Source organism: Haliotis cracherodii, unplaced genomic scaffold (genome assembly GCF_022045235.1).
Source record: "Haliotis cracherodii isolate W230 unplaced genomic scaffold, xgHalCrac1.p SCAF_7, whole genome shotgun sequence".
Classification (NCBI taxonomy): Eukaryota; Metazoa; Mollusca; class Gastropoda; order Lepetellida; family Haliotidae; genus Haliotis; species Haliotis cracherodii.
In genome coordinates, this window is record NW_027266330.1 from 46,338,951 (window position 1) to 46,356,067 (window position 17,117).

At 39.6% G+C, this 17,117-nt stretch overlaps 1 protein-coding gene across 4 annotated transcripts in view; it reads left to right on the forward strand.

Annotated features, from left to right (window-relative positions):
- The window catches only part of LOC139449089 (LIM and senescent cell antigen-like-containing domain protein 1), a 58,544-nt gene extending 42,093 nt beyond the window's left edge, over nucleotides 1–16,451 (forward strand). For all 4 annotated transcript variants that reach the window (XM_071230558.1, XM_071230557.1, XM_071230555.1 and 1 more), the window contains 9 exons: nucleotides 330–396; nucleotides 3,035–3,227; nucleotides 4,060–4,137; nucleotides 6,284–6,379; nucleotides 7,901–7,955; nucleotides 8,929–9,021; nucleotides 9,807–9,855; nucleotides 11,012–11,087; nucleotides 13,024–16,451. In XM_071230558.1, the coding sequence (XP_071086659.1) occupies nucleotides 330–396; nucleotides 3,035–3,227; nucleotides 4,060–4,137; nucleotides 6,284–6,379; nucleotides 7,901–7,955; nucleotides 8,929–9,021; nucleotides 9,807–9,855; nucleotides 11,012–11,087; nucleotides 13,024–13,138 (822 nt within the window). In that variant the 3' untranslated portion in view covers nucleotides 13,139–16,451. The remainder of the gene's footprint in view (nucleotides 1–329; nucleotides 397–3,034; nucleotides 3,228–4,059; nucleotides 4,138–6,283; nucleotides 6,380–7,900; nucleotides 7,956–8,928; nucleotides 9,022–9,806; nucleotides 9,856–11,011; nucleotides 11,088–13,023) is intronic.
- Nucleotides 16,452–17,117: the final 666 nt, after the last annotated feature.

Below are 17,117 nucleotides of genomic sequence, written 5' to 3' on the forward strand. Positions count from 1 at the left end.
ACTAGCAGCCACACGCACGTTGATTCAAGAATGACATTTTGCATAGAGTATTATGGGATACATATGTAGACGAAGTTGGATACCCAGCATACAGATTTAATGTTTCACTGAGAAATGGCCCTTGTTTGATCATTTGGACATCCCTCGGTAACCACTGTATGTGACGTTTTGAATACATCATTATCTGAAGCTATGAAGCTATGAAGCTATCAAGTTGAAAACCGCCATCGGAAAGTAATATGTTACGAGTATTGCCCTTTTTTGTTTTAATCACAGTCTCTGAATGCTGCTGGCAAACAAGTTGACCCAGCATTGTTCCTGTGTTTCAGTACGAGGGCAGGAAGTATTGTGAACATGACTTCCACGTCCTCTTCGCCCCCTGCTGCGGAAGATGTGGTGAGTGTTACAGATGCACAGACACTGTAGCAGTAGTCGGTGTTTAGGGACCCGTGGAGATTCCAGGTCAGAGGGGATCACAGCAACCCATCTGGTCCTGAAAGGCCACAAAATGGAACATCTTCCCGAGGCAAGGGAGATAAATGATAATAAAAGTCCATGTTTGCCGAACTAGGCTGGAATTATGGACCTATAATTTGCCTGGACTAACGAGTCTTATCATAGTCCAATCAAAGTCGCGAAACGAAATGGACATGGAGTTTGTAATCTGCATGTGCAGATTTCTGTCGATTACAGGGTTTGCAAAGTATGTGTACCGCCAACTCGGTTTCAACGGGTATTTTCAATATCATTTTATGTTTTTAATCAAGGTGCTCACCTGATTATGGTTATCATAAGATAACCAGCCCAGAAATTCCAGCCTAGTTCGGCAAGGATGGAAACTGGACTTTTTCAGTCAGTTAATTCCCTTGCCTCAGGAAGATGGTAATGGATATAGTGGTCAGGCTCGGTGACGTGATTGATTTCTGTCGTTGTACCCCATCAGCCATAGTTGACAACTGTATTGTTGCTGACACTATCAACCACAGGTTTTAGAATATAAGCATCTCACTTGGTTTGAGTTTTGTAAAGTCTATTTTACTCAATACTCTCTCTTAGGCGACATTTTTTTTATTTGTTGGTTTACGGATGCGCCGCTCTTTCAAAGTCCAAATGTTAAAAAAAAATAAAAGTGAAAATTACCCTTTTTTATATTACCGCCGATCTTTTCGACAAAAAGTTCAAACAAAAAAAGATTTCTTTTTCTCGTCGAGCGTAAAGCAAAGGGAAGTCACTCTGATATTTCTTGCTGGGATCCTTCTTTATACCATCAAAGCTTGTCAACGCAAAGCGCAGTGGTGACCAGTTTAACTATTTCAACACTGTTGGCCGTTCAAAGCCACAAGTCACACCGCACGGTAAACCGTCCAAGCCACGTCAAAATAGTTTATAATTATATTAACCTACTTGTCATATCATTCATTTATTAAATCTATCACATTTCACAATGTCTGAAATACCTATTCCATTTGATTTTATCATTTTTTTATCTATAGATTAAAAATATATTCACTTGACACTATTTCCCGCAATGTTATTGAAAATAAAATTCTCGGACACACTTCGACAACGGGTCCTCACGGGCTGAAACGTCTTTATTTACAAAGTAATAAAATCATCAAAAATATATCTATAAAAGTTGCCAAACTGACATCTTAGTTATTATTTCCAACTTTTCGTGCGATCGCATATCGTAAGTCAAATGACATCTCGGCTTTCGTCGCCTGGATTTCTCGGCCAAAAATATATGCATTAGAAATCTTTGTCACAGCTCGTAACCTAGCTCTATGCATCCATAAAGTTCCATATTTTTAATATAGATCGCGATTTCATGCTAAAACGTTCAGAATAACATGATTTAACACAAACCTTTCGCCAAAGTCTGAAAATTATCTTTGCTGTAATTTGATTAGCTGCCTTAGGTCACGTGCTTAAATTTGACTAATCACGAACCTTGTAGCAGATTTTGTCGGTGAAACAATATAAGTTTTTTTAATGTATACTGACATGGCAGGACGTATGTGTTATTCATACGAAGCTTTGAAAACCGAGGTATTTCCTCATGTTAGTGAGCGGACAGCCACTATCATCGGGAAATGGGTGATGACAGATATTATTTGTAATACTTTTTAAAATAATGTTCAACGTAAACAAATGAAAATTAAAAAGAAATAGGTAAGTGAATTTTATGAATTCTCATATTTGCCGAAAAAATCGTTGGATTTGCGCTAAATTTGGACGTTAGGAATGTTTTAGCTTACATTATTATTTATTTAAAACGAACTTTATTTAGTTGTTCATGAATTATTTAAATAATGAAATACACATAACTTTCATATTTATAAACAATAGGATTAATTAGACCTTTCAAATAGTGTATGGCCAAACATGTAGTAGCAAAGATGTTAATTTCAGCAGATAATTCATTGATAAATGTTGATTTCATTTATCACACAACAGTCTCTGGGAACTTGGTGTCACAGCAGTAATCTTCTGGTTGGCTGGTGTTGAAAGAGTTAAACGTTGCCCATGCATTTGCTGCCAAAATAGCAGCGTCTTTCATGCATTTCCACCCATGACATGAATATTGTTATGTTGTCATCCCTGCACAAGCTGAGTGCAAGGGATATAATAAAATGTTCTTGAAATTAAAATTGAGTTATTTTACTTTTATTACGCCAGGATATTTTTTTTCATACCTACCTAACTTTTTAGGACAAAATTCAGGTAAAAAAAAATGAGAGGCTTTTTTTTTTTTTTTTTTTTTTAATTGGCCTGCCTCACTTTTGAAATGAGTTTGAAATCCGTAAACCAAGAAATAAAAAAAGTGTCGCCTTATTAGGGTAGCCAAGTGGTTAAAGCATTTGCTCGTCACGCTGAAGACCCAAGGTAGATCCCCGATTTCTGGTGTCCCCTGTTGTGATATTACTGGAATATTGCTAAAAGCAGCATAAAACCATACTCACTAACTCACTTATTTAAGATACGCTTTGAGAACTGTATTATTTTCTACTTCATGAGGAGTATTCTGTTCCAGGCGAGTTCATCATTGGCCGCGTCATCAAGGCTATGAACAACAGCTGGCACCCAGACTGCTTCCGCTGTGAGCTGTGTACTGGACCTCTGGCGGATGCCGGCTTCGTCAAGAACGCCAACAGGGCACTGTGTCGAGAGTGTAACGCCAAAGAAAAAGCCAAAGGACTTGGCAAATATGTCTGCCACAAGTGCCAGTATGTCAAATCATGTACCAATTTCTTACACATCCAGTGAAGAATGTTTTTGGTTTGTAAAAATTGTTTCCATTATATTGGCAACAGGTTGTTTTTCCCATAAAAAAACCAGGCTTCCCCCTCCCGCACAACTGAATATCAAATCTGTTGATTCATCATCAATCATGCTAACGTTAACGTGTTGACACAGCATACCTTGGAACACTTGTTGCAGACCTTTCAGTCACAGATCCCCGTTGTGACCATTTCAGGTCATTGAGGGTTGTAAGGGTTATCCCCCTTTGTGCATCTCGAGTGAGGAAGCCTTGATGTCCAGCCTGACTGTTTTAAAGGACCCGTGAAGATCCGGGGTAGAATAGTTCTTCAGCAACCCATGCTTGCCATAAAAGGTGACTATGCTTGTCGTAAAAGGCGATTAACAGGATTGGGTGGTCAGGCTCGCTGACTTGGTTGATGCATGTCATTGATCCCAATTGTGTGGATTGATGCTCATGATATAAATCACTGGATCGTTTGGTCCAGACTGGATTATTTACAGACCGCTGTCATATAGCTTGAATATTGCTGAGAGCGGCGTTAAACAACAAACCAACCGTGTTAAAGTGGCAGGGTGATGATGATAGACTTAGTACTAAGACCACTCTGTGGACTATGGTCAGTGTTCACCCATGCAATCTTAGTGCTAAGATGATCATGACTATGTAGACTTCTCTATGTTGTAGTTGTTTTTAATGTTAAGAATACCATGAAATGTTTGGTATTGAGAAGTACAATTACTGAAAATTGTTTTTGACTTTCTGGATGAAATGTTTCTGTATTCTGATTGTTTCAGCTCCATAATTGAGGAGGGGCACATCAAGTTCAAGGGGGAGGCGTATCACCCCTACCACTTCAACTGCCACTCCTGTGGGTATGTACTCAAGGCCTGGGGGGACCTGGGGGGACCTGGGGTTGAATGTACCGCCAGCATGCCATTGCAAGTTGTAAGAGTTGACTGAACTGGGAACCTATGGGGAATCTGGGTTCGATTTAGTTCCTAGTTCCTTGTGGTAGAGGCGATGTAAGGGATGGTGTGGTCTAGCTTGGTGACTTGGCAATCTCATTAAAATCAGATCCAAGTTCTCGCTGCCACGCAACAAAGATCTGAGGATATCCCATTACCGGTCATGTCAGAACGACCTTTCGCGAACTTTGACCAACCACTGAAACGAATAACAAGAAGTCGATATCAGCCAATGAGAAAGCAGCTTTCTCGAGCTTCGTGGCATACGTTTCAACCTGGCGACTTCCATGCCAGACTACGCTTGAAAAATAAGTTGACACAGTTCTTGATTAAAATTTTGAAAACTTAACAAACAAACAATCCAGAATGTGTCATATATGGTTGAGATTGTATGGCTTCCCACGTACTGTGCAACGCCTCCTCCATTCAAATGTTAATCCTACGGAAGCGAGAGACAGACGATAATTTCGACTGAGTCAGTCGTACGGGCCGTAATTGTCATTCGGAATACCCCGTTTTAAAGTTTTCGAGGATGCATGATTAGAAAACTCGTTCCGACTGTCACTTTCATGATCTGGTAAGCGACACTTTGATTGGTCGGTTGAAAGGTCGTCCCGTAATGGGATGTCCTCAGACGTTTGTTTAGCGATAGCAAGAACTAACATCTGATTTTAATGAGATTGGGTGACTTGGTTGATACGGTATAGACTACCACAATGGCATGGAGCATTGCTCATAAAAACAATTACTGGGGGAAAGTCTAATAAAGGAATTCGGTATGTAAGAATTATGGGATAATTCTGTTCTGATAAAAAATGCAATCAATGTTTGGACAGTCGCTGTCAGATTTTCTTCAATCAGTCCTTTAGTTTTGTTTCAAACAAGGAAGTCCCTATGTATAATATGCATAGTACATCATACTCTGTATTGTATTTGTTGATGGTACATTTGTATGCCTCGAAGCTCTAAAATGTATTACCAAAGTCCCCAGGACTTGCAAATATACTGACCAAGGTAAACCCCTGCATGTTTGCACCATACATCTCCCACCATCAATACAGGGGTTTACCAGGTGCTAAATATTGCGTCCTATTCACATAGACATTGAAACAGATTCCAATCATGTCTGCTGCGGGTCTGATGGGATGTTTCGTGAGTGAGTGTTTTTGTGCCACTTTTCGCAATATTTAACATGGCAGGGGGCACAAAAACTCGGGTTCACACATTTTATCCATATTGTGAATCAAACCTAGGCCTTTTGGCATCAGGGGCGGTCGGGTAGCCTAGTGGTTAAAGCGTTCGCTCGTCACGCCGAAGACCCAGGTTCGATTCCCGACATGGGTACAATGTGTGAAGCCCATTTGTGGTGTCCCCCGCCGTGATATTGCTGGAATATTGCTAAAAGCGGCGTAAAACCATACTCACTCACTCACTCACTTTTGGCATCACTCACTTAACCACTCAACAACCACCGCCACACACACACACTAAGTCCTGCACCATGACTGTGGAATGTATATTTTTTATGAAAAAAAGAACAATCTAGAAGCGTATACAAAAGCAAGTCTAGCCTGCTCTAGCTAGCTCTATTCCACAATCGGGGGTACAGGTTGCCCAGTCGTCAAAGGCGCCGCAAATCGCTGTGCAGAGTTGCGTCCCTTGGGCATGTTAGAAATTTATGATCGTGGGTTCGAATCCCGGTGCACCCCAATTATGTCGCTAGGTTTGTCAGCACCATACCCGTGCTCATGGGTTTCACTGATGTGGTAAACATCTGAGACCTGCATCACTTCAGGCTTTCCTCCCACATTAAGCTGACATGCCGTGATATAACTGAAATACTGTTAAAAGCGGCATTAAACCCAACTCCCACACTCACTCACTATTCCACTATCAGATAGGGAATTTTTTTATTTTTATTTTTAGAGCCGATAAGGGTATTGTGCAATTTGGATTTCATTGACTAAATGTTAGTCTAACACCCACTCACTCCCCACCCACCCTGTTTGTTCAGTGAGACAGATGTGTATAATGTCCATAACTGCTCTTCCAGCCAGGAGCTCCAGTCTGACGCCAGGGAAAAGGGCAGTGAGCTGTACTGTCTGCGGTGCCATGACAAGATGGGGATACCCATCTGTGGAGCTTGTAGGTGCGTAGAGAGGGTGTTGATGTACTGCGGTGCCATGACAAGATGGGGATACCCATCTGTGGAGCTTGTAGGTGCGTAGAGAGGGTGTTGATGTACTGCGGTGCCATGACAAGATGGGGATACCCATCTGTGGAGCTTGTAGGTGCGTAGAGAGGGCGTTGATGTACTGCGGTGCCATGACAAGATGGGGATACCCATCTGTGGAGCTTGTAGGTGCGTAGAGAGGGCGTTGATGTACTGCGCTGTGAAGTTATGTGTTAAGTGTCCGGTGGGCGTTCCCTTGAACATGGTCCAAGTGTGCCATGTTGGTCATAAACGCCAACGAAAGACCATCACCGAGATGACTGAGAGTCCTTGTGCCACAACGGTATGGATCGTTCTCATTCTTTCAGTCACGGGTTTGTCTGGTCCAGATTATTCTCAGGCATTCTGGATCACATTGGTGGAATATTGCTCATACAGCATGAAACAAACAAAAAAATTATTAATTAATTATTGTGTCTCAGTTGAGGACATTTCAGCCTCATAAGAAACGATATGTTGGACCTCATTACTCATTACTTGTTATCCCCTGCCACAAAAAGAGCGGGGGATATTGGAACGGAGTTCGTCGGTCCATCCTGTTCTCAGAGAGGACACACTTTAGCAAAAACTATTTAAGTCAGACGAATGAAATTATCCACACTGATGTTATTGGTCATGATCTCAAATGAGTTAAAAAACTGATGTTGTAAATTCAATTTTTACAGTTATGGCCCTTGCTCCATGATTTTGAACCTAGTGCATACTACGTGAAATGGGGACAAATCTTCTAAAAAACTACTGAAGTTACATGAAGGAAACTTGGCATGCTTATTTGTGGACCTCAGATATTTGTCAAAAATTGAGTTAAAAGATTGGTCCTGAAATTATTTGTTTACAGAGTTATGGCCTTTGACCCATGTTATTTTACTTGTGCATAGTGTGTGCAATGGGGACAAGTTTTCTCAGACACTATTGAAGTTAAATGAATGAAAGTTTGCATGCTTATCTAGGAGATACTTGTCAAGATTCTGTTCGAAAATTGGTTCCGTAAATTATCTTTTATACGTAGTTATGGCCCTTGCCCCATGTTTTTCAACTTAGCTCATATTGTGTGCAATGGGGACAAGTTGTCTCAGAAACAACTGAGGCGACAAGAATGAAAGTCTGCATGCTTATCTAAGAGATACTTGTCAAGACTGAGTTCAGAAATTGGTCCTGTCAATTAATTGTTCACAGAGCTACAGCCTTCGATCCATGTTATTTGTGCAATGGGGGCAAGTTTTCTCAGAAACAACAAGTTAGTTTATCTAAGAGATACTTATCAAGATTGAGTTTTTTTCTCCAGAGAAATTGCCTTTTCTGTGTATTAATTTCACATTTAATCATTTTTTCTAATGACAAAAAGCGGCCCAAGTGCCTATCTCTTCTTAAGGTGAATGTGTGTACAGATTGATTCCTAGTTGAACTGAGTTTATGTGATGTTTATCTGTGTTTCAGACGTCCTATAGAGGAGCGTGTGGTCCACGCTCTAGGCAAGTCCTGGCATGTCGAGGTGAGACTTTAGTCATCATCAACACGTCATCTTCTGTCTGTCTGACATTACAACCAGTAATTGTTATTGCCATATATGACTGAGAGTTGATAAGGGTCCAGACTCGATTATTTACAGACCGCGGGAATATAGCGGGAATATTGCTGAGTGCTGCATTAAACAACAAACCAACAATGAAAGTTGATAAACTCAGTCTATTTGAATTGCAGATTATATTGTCAGTCTGTCTACAGTTCCAATACATGATGATGATTTGAATGCTAATATTATAATGAATACCTCATTTGTTGCCCTCTTAGGTACGACAAAACATGGTTATTGCAATGTCCAGTGGACTATAGAAATTTGATCATTTCATGGGTAGAATTCCTAGTGTGAGCAGTATTATGACATGACAGTCGCTCAAAGCAAGATCGTTAACATCATAATAAACATAAGCAGGTGTTTTGACAGTTGATAATTTAGGTAGTTTTTCTGATCAGGTTTGATCCTGTGATTTCTTTTTAAAACATATTCTGTTTGCAATAGTGGTTAATTTGTCATACAGAATTTTCTTGGTGAATGTGATAAAACAGAGGGATTCTGTCCGTAATACTGAAGTGTCCAGCCTGACTGTTTTAAAGGACCCGTGAAGATTCCAGGTAGAATAGGTCTTCAGCAACCCATACTTGCCGTAAAAGGCGACTATGCTTGTCGTAAAGGGCGACTTACGGGATCGGGTGGTCAGGCTCGCTGACTTGGTTGACGCATGTCATCGATCCCAATTGCGTGGATCGATGCTCATGATATCAATCACTGAACTGTCTGGTCCAGATTGAATACTTACAGACAGCCATCATATAGCTGGAATATTGCTGAGTGTGGCGGTAAACAACAAACAAACTAACTGAAGTGACAGTTACTACTGTGTGGGTATCCTATTCATCATAACCATGGTCGACTGTATGTGAAACGTGTTGTACTTGTCTTGCAGCATTTTGTTTGTGCAAAGTGTGAGAAGCCGTTCTTGGGGACTCGGCATTATGAGAAGAAAGGTCTGGCCTACTGTGAACTCCACTACCATCAAGTAAGTGCTACATCACATGGTCTCAGATCACCATCACAAGGTAGACCCGTAGAGGTTCCAGGTCTGAAGAGACCCCATTAGTGAAGTTAACTAACCCATGAAGACCCGGGGTAGAATAGGTCTTCAGCAACCCATGCTTGCTGTAAAAGGCGACTATGCTTGTCGTAAGAAGCGACTAACAGGATTGGGTGGTCAGGCTCGCTGACTTGGTTAATGCATGTCATTGATCCCAATTGCGTGGATTGATGCTCATGATATTAATCACTGGATTGTCTGATTCAGACTGGATTATTTACAGACCGCCGTCATATAGCTGGAATAATACAGAGTGCAGAGTTAAACAACAAACAAACAAACAAGTGAAGTTAACTCTTCTTGTATGAGCAGGCTGAAATGTGGATTAGATGGCCACCATTGAGAGGCATGGTGTCTCCCTATTGAGACTCATCGTGACAGTTGTCGTGAGTTTCGTTGTTTGTCTTTACATCTGTTGATAAAGATGAACAAAGCATCTTGATGTTGCATTGATCACAACCAAAGTCAGCTTCGCTGGACAAAGCTTGTTGAGATGCAGATGGATTCTAGACAATTCCGCTGAATCATGTTTATATGAAGGCTTAAGACAATTCTACAAATTGTTTGTATTCATTGGAAATATTGACAGAACCTGTTTGCATGATTTGTAGTCATGGGAATTTCACTGAAACAGGAAATAATTCTTTCAGAAAAGCTGGAAATTCTTGGATGTCAAGCTTATCACTTATCAACTTTCTATTGTCTTTCAGCTATTTGGAAACATCTGTTTTGTGTGCAACAACATCATCAACGGGGATGGTAAGATGAAAGACATTACCACATAATACATGCAAAGTGTATCAGATTCCTTGGTCTGGAGACCCGTGAAGATCCAGGGTCAAATAGGTCTTCAGCAACCCATGCTTGCCGTAAAAGGCGACTGTTTGTTGTGAGAGGCGACTAAAGGGATCGGGTGGTCAGGCTCCCTGACTTGTTGATGCATGTCATCGTATCCCAATTGCGTGGATCAATGCTCATGATATTGATCACTGGATTGTCTGGTCCAGACTTGATTATTTACAGACTGGCGTCATACAGCTGGAATATTGCTGAGTGCGGCGTGACACAACAAACTAACCAACCTTGGTCTAGAATATTTTAAACAATAAATTCTGACATATATTTAATAAGATACAAATATTATTTTGTGTTGATTGGACTTATATCTAATGAGTGAGTAAGTTTAGATTTGAATCAGTCCTGCACCCCAGTCTTCAGGTGGATGGAATTTCTTTAATCATTTTAGAGTTTAGACATCTTCTCGTACGATCAATACCCTGGATCCCTTGGCTGCCATGGTTTTGTTTTCAGCCTGAATAAAGCAGCATAGTGTTGAGTTAACTGACTATGAAGGTCCAGCTTCCACCCTTGCTGAACTAGACTGGAATTTCATGGCTCGATCGTAGCACCACCAGTGGCTATCATGAGTTAGGCCCCTTCTATGTCTCGCCTCCTACGTCCCTTGCATTCGCTTCAAACAAAATGTTGTGTGTATATTTGTCGATGCCCAGGTGATGGTACACATGCTTTGCAAATCCTGCAGGCGACGGAAGTCTGCACGTTGAAATCCATGTTGTTTACGAACTGGATATCTAGTTTGTTACACAATTTTGCTTTTGTTAGTCTGGACAAAATATAACTCTGGAATTTCAGCCTAGTTCGGCAGGCGTGGAAACTGGACTTTTTTAGTTAACTCACTTGCCTCAGGAAGATGTGTCCTACAAAGCAATCGTTGTGCTAAGATGATCATAACTCACATACTTTTACATAGACTTCCAACATTTGTAGTGCAATGATCCCTTTGTGGAACGGGGCCCAAGTTGTTTATCATGATAGAAGGGAAATATAATACTCTGGATGATCAAGGATGATGACTCGAGAGATCACATTGTAGTTTTTATTTTTCTGTTTCCAGTGTTTAGTGCCTTCAACAAAGCCTGGTGTGTCAACCATTTTGCCTGCTCCATCTGCGACCGCAAGATGAGTCAGAAGTAAGTATAGGGCACTCTTGTCCATTCGGAACACCAGGTTAATCCCTATAACAGATTGCTTGTCATGGGATATGATTAAAATGAGGATCTGTGGCAGACTGCTTAAAATCTTTATTTATTTATTTTAGATGTAATGCAATGTCGGGCTATTTATTTTAGCCTTTTTCTTCTTATCGGTCCTTTTATCAGTGAAGTACAAGTCAACAGTGCTAAGTCATATAATAATTGTTCAGATTGTTCCAATTTGGGAGGTTGTGCAATCTCAGTAAAATCAGATCTCAGTTCTCGCTGCCGCTAAACAAAGATCTGAGGACATCCCATTACGGGACAACCTTTCATCCGACCAATCAAAGCGTCACTTACCAGATCATGAAAGTGACAGTCGGAATGTGTTTTCTAATCATTCAATCTCGAAAACTTTAAAACGGGGTATTCCGAATGACAATTACGGCCCATACGACTGATTCCGTCAAAATTATCTTCTGTCTCTCGCTTCCGACCTTTCGCGAACTTTGACCAACCACTGAAATGACTAACATGAAGTCGACACCAGCCAATTAGAAAGCAGCTTTCTTGAGCTTTTCGGGACTCATTTCAACCTGGCGACTTCCATTTCAGACTACGCTTGAAAAATATGTTGACATTGTCCTCTATTAAAATTTTGAAAACTGAACAAATGACCATTCCGGAATGTCTAAAATATGGTTGGGATTATATGGCAGTGCTTTCCACGTACTGTTCAACTGTTCCTCCGTTCAAATGTTTATCCCACGGAAGCGAGAGATAGACGTGGTTTTGACAGAATCAGCCATACGGGCCATGCTGTCATTCGGAATACAACATGTTAACGTTTTCAAGGTTGCATGGTTAGAAAACACATTCTGACTGTCACTTTCATGATCTGGTATGCTACGCTCTGATTGGATGAAAGGTCGTTCTGACGTGACCCGTAAAGGGATGTCCTTTGATGATCTTTGTTTAGCGATAGCGAAGACTAAGATCTGATTTTAATGAGATTCAGAGGTTGTCATTTGCGGTATAGTTGGGGAAGAACGTCTGTCTCTGAGACGTCACCTAGATACATCCCTTCCTGGTTGTGCACGTGTCTTCTTGTGTATTGACAGTAATGTCATGTTGATTGCATGGAATTGTGTTCATGCTCTCATCCATTGGTTTGTCTGGTGCAGACTCAATTAGTAACAAGCTGAAATGGTTACTGATGATTCAAATATTAGCAGCCCTGTGAAATGGAACTGCTGTTAGGTTTGTTGGAATCTGACTGCAATTGGTGATTTTTCTAAGGCAAACTACCCAAAGATGATTGACCTAAGAGTTTATTCCTCCATGGACCTCTTCCGATGGCCCAGGGATATTATTATAGCATGTCATGTAAAGGTCAAAGGTCTGTCACAAAAAAGTTTCTGGATACACTTTTTCACAAAATATTGATAAATTTCATTTTAAACTTGGTATATACCTTTTCTAGAATAGGGGCTTTTTAGTGAAAAAGTTTTTAAGTTTAGTCAAAGGTCAAGGTCAGCATATAGGTTTCTGTAAAACATGGTTATATCTTTGTCAGTTTCACATGGTTTCACTTGCAAACACACTTATCATAATCCGTCAAGTATCTGTTACCCTTGGAATATACCTGAAGAAACTTGCTTGGATCGATGCTCATGACATCAATCACTGGATTGCCTGGTCCAGACTCGATTATTTACAGACCGCCTTCATATAGCTGGAATATTGCTGAGTGTTGCGTTAAACAACAAACAAAGAAACAACAAACCTGAAGAAACCTATCACGACTCAATGTAAATTACTCATTAAACATATACTCCATGGCTCCACAGATTATGTGGAGCACTGCTATCTACTTTGATTTGCAATATGGATGGAGTGAAGGAGTCTCAACTTTCCATCTAAATATTTTCAGAACCAAGTTCTTTGAATTTGATCTGAAGCCTGTATGCAAATTCTGCTACGACCGGTTCCCGGGGGAACTCAAGAAGAGACTGAAGAAGGCCTACGATGAAGCAGCAAAGAAGTGAACATTACACAATCATCAGGAGGATGCCTTAGCAATGTCTAGTCTGCCGTGCACAAGGGGGGACCACTCCCCTTGTCAAGGGAGACTACTCTGCTGACTTTGCATGCAAGTTCGGTTTTGAGAAAGCTGATTTGACAGTCAGCTTTTTATGTCATAATAGACTGGTCGTAGTCAGATCGTAGCACGAAGGACAAATATAGGTCTAGATAAAACATATAATGGCATGTGATACATTTTTATGCTATTTATTTGAAGGAGCATTTACGAAAAACATGGTACAGTGGTATTCAAGTGTATGTTTGTATTTTTAAGCATGGTCCGAGTATGCTATCATTGTAATGTCTCAGTAAACCCTTCATACTGTGCAGGTGCTCATTATAGGACTTATATCAAACACTGACTCAGATTTATGATAAGCTAAAATGTACCTTTTCTCAGTCAAGCAAGAAACAAGCAACACAAACGCCTCATTAATTTCATTCCTAGCCAAAATGTCCATTTCTTTGAGTGCAATTTGAATGTTTTCAGAAAGTTATTTCATTGTTAGGATTTATTCACATGATGTGTTCATGGATTACTTGTTCTGAAAGTTAGACAGATAATAAAGGCAGGAAGAAATGAGGGATGAATGTGGCTTGACATCGGTGCTGAAATGGCTATAATTTCTGTCAGTGACGCATGTCAGAGCGACGTCAGATGAGCCGCTGTCACAAGGGAGTCCACAAATGATATCAGTTTAAACAGGTTGGAGAATTCCTGGCAATATTGTTGCAGGAGAACACCATATATTTCAACTCCTTCATTGCTCAAGGATTAATGTTTCCTTCTTTTTTCATTTTGTGTCGATTATTGCTAATGCAGTTCTTCAAATCGTTTCTTGAGATAGACAATTTCTTTGATACTAAGTTAATATTTTTAGTTGAGTTTTCTGTCTACAAACTTTGTTAGGTGATCAGTGCCTTGTTTGTTGATAAGCCTGTGTAAGGCTACAAATAAATAATAGTCTTGGTTCTCAGGCACCGCCCGCATCATCATAAAGTTAGCTGCACATTTCATTTTTTTTTCCATTTTAAAAAAAGAAAGAAATATCCTTAAATATTGCAAGTCTAATAATAGTCAAATACTGTATTCCGGTATTTTACTCATCAAGGAATACATTTATGTAGGAAGACCTTTCCCAGGTTGATTGTACACAACTGTTTACTTGATTACACAACTGTTTGTTTGGTTACATACTAGTTTGAACAACGAAACACACCACCTCTCAGCATTATATTTTCAGAAGCCGTTGCCTGAGAACCAATTCATTTATTTTGTTTAAGTCTGATCTGTCTTTCATATGAAACTTTATGCAGTTGAGATACTGTTTGAAAAGGTGTGATACCTATCTGAAAGTGAGGCTTTTCCAAGAGCTGTTTCCTTTCTGTCTTTTTGTTGTTGTAATTCATCCAACCTCCAACAGTTCCAAGACTTTGTTGATATGCTTACAATGTTTTTACATTGATTAAATATTATCTTTGAAATATTTAAAGATATGGTAATCTGTGATCAATATCATTGATATCACTGACATAACGTGACTTGTTGTGAAAATGTAGATTGTAGTTAACTTAGTTTTTAAGATTTTTAGAATGAACTTGAATCAGCAGATACTACCTCAAACATTGTTTCATCTTTTACCACACTGGAACAAGTATCCTGCCTGTACGATCCCATCAATAGTAGCAGTTATCATCAGTTAACATTTCATGATATTGAAATAAAAACGGAATAAAGGCCCATCCTTTCCATTTTATCAACAAAATTTTCAGTCTACAATTTCAGTTTTTTAGATAATGAAACCCAAAAAATGTTTTTTCATGAAGTTCAATGGATGGTTTGTTTTTGCTGTAAGTTGTTTCTGAACACAAAGTCATGAAATTGTTACTGGAATTCATCTGTTGACAAGGAGGATGCTCCATCAATCTTCATCCGACCCCTGGCACCTGCCATACATCGTGTACCCATTACTAAGACTCTCTGCTGGGCTCTGTTGCCATCTGTTAGTGTATGTAATTGTAGATACGTCATCTAATGTATACATTGTTGTCTAATTCTGTTATGATCATAGGAATGTATTATGTAATGAATTTTATCAGCTGATGTTTCTCATGTACTGCCACCTTCACGTTTAATAACAACCATAATAATGAACTATTTTCAGCTTTGTGTCGGGTTATTAAAAAAATATTGAAATGATATTTGTGGAAAGGAAGACAAAATTTAGCAGAAAATTTTTTATAGGCAAGTCCATCTTTAACAGAATTCCAAGCACTCTGTATAGACTTGGAGTCAATAGCTGTTAACACTAGCCATGGAAGATCAAATAGTTCAGGTTTGGACCAGAATGACAACTATGGCTTGGCTTCAAGGATGAAGAACTTACATTGGTCTCTCCTGCTATTGAAGCATCAGTAACATTTGTCAAGATGATATTTTTACTTGAAGATCAAGGAATCTGTTGTCTGAGTATACACATAAAAAATGGCTATCTGTCTTCATTAGTCTTTCAAAATTCATAAACGGAGAACAATGTATTGATTCCTTTTTTTAAGTCTGAGTATTCACATCCATTCCCTGTTGGTGTAGAGTTCAGGTCTTAAAGCGTGTTTATATAAATATCTCATTACCATCCCGCTCCTAATTTGTATTTTCAATTCAAATTTCGTTTTGTTACTGCATCTAACATTTTGGAGCTGCAGGGGGTTTCACCAAAAGAGACAATATCGTACATTAGGATCGATACTTACACAGAATGGTAGCCTACAAAAGAGACAATATTGTACATTAGGATCGATACTTACACAGAATGGTAGCCTACAAAAGAAACAATATTGTACATTAGGATCGATACTTACACAGAATGGTAGCCTACAAAAGAGACAATATTGTACATTAGGATCGATACTTACACAGAATGGTAGCCTACAATAGAAGTAAAATATCAAAAGATGACCCACCCTCCTTACCAAGTCCGTTCAAGTCATGAGAAACAAGAGTATTTTTTTGTAACTGGCCAAAACATGAATTGTAAATAGTTTGTACACATAGACATCAGCTACATGTTACTGTTGTGGTAACATATTCATGTGTGTGTGTTGAGAATCTTCAACTCCGTGTTACTGTTGTGGTAACAGATTCATGTGTGAGTGTTGAGAATCTTCAACTCCGATATTTCTGGTTACCTCATATTTTCCACTGGTCTGACAAGAGTTATCCCCCCTGTACAAGTTGCTTCCCGACCCCATGCATGGCTTTATGAATAAATGGGCTGTTACTATAGAAACTTGTTTGTTATGAATTTGTTGAATGAAGTTTACATACACATTATTAAACAAAACAAGCATTTAAGCTAATGATATTTTAGCAACTTCGTCATTTTCCCCGTAGGGGTGACTGGTTGGAATTGGTCCCCAAGCAATCGGTGGGCTCGGTGACTTAGTATGCAGGTCCAGACATCATGATAAGTTACAGGCCTTCTTCATGTAGCTGGGATATTGCTGAATGCAGCATTAATTAAAAAACAAATTTACCACAAACAGGTATCTTTTCGGGGGGGAATGGCAAAGTTAATTCTATATTAATCATTTTATGAACTAAAAAAGCAGGACCAGCAAAATGATTGTCTGTACTTTTAAATCCAATATTTCGATACATCCATAGTAACTGATAGTCATGGATCAAAGGCGTCACATGTGATGTGTTCATGAGTGTCGATTCACATACTACACCAGTATGTTCGATTGTGCATCGACAATCTAATATCTCTTGATTATGTGTAAGTCTTCATATATGAACCAACATGTATGGTAGTAGCGTTTCTTTTGTTGGGGGGCGGTCGGGTAGCCTAGTGGTTAAAGCGTTCGCTCTTCATGCCGAAGACTTGGGTTCGATTCCCGACATGGGTACAATGTGTGAAGCCCATTACTGGTGTCCCCCCG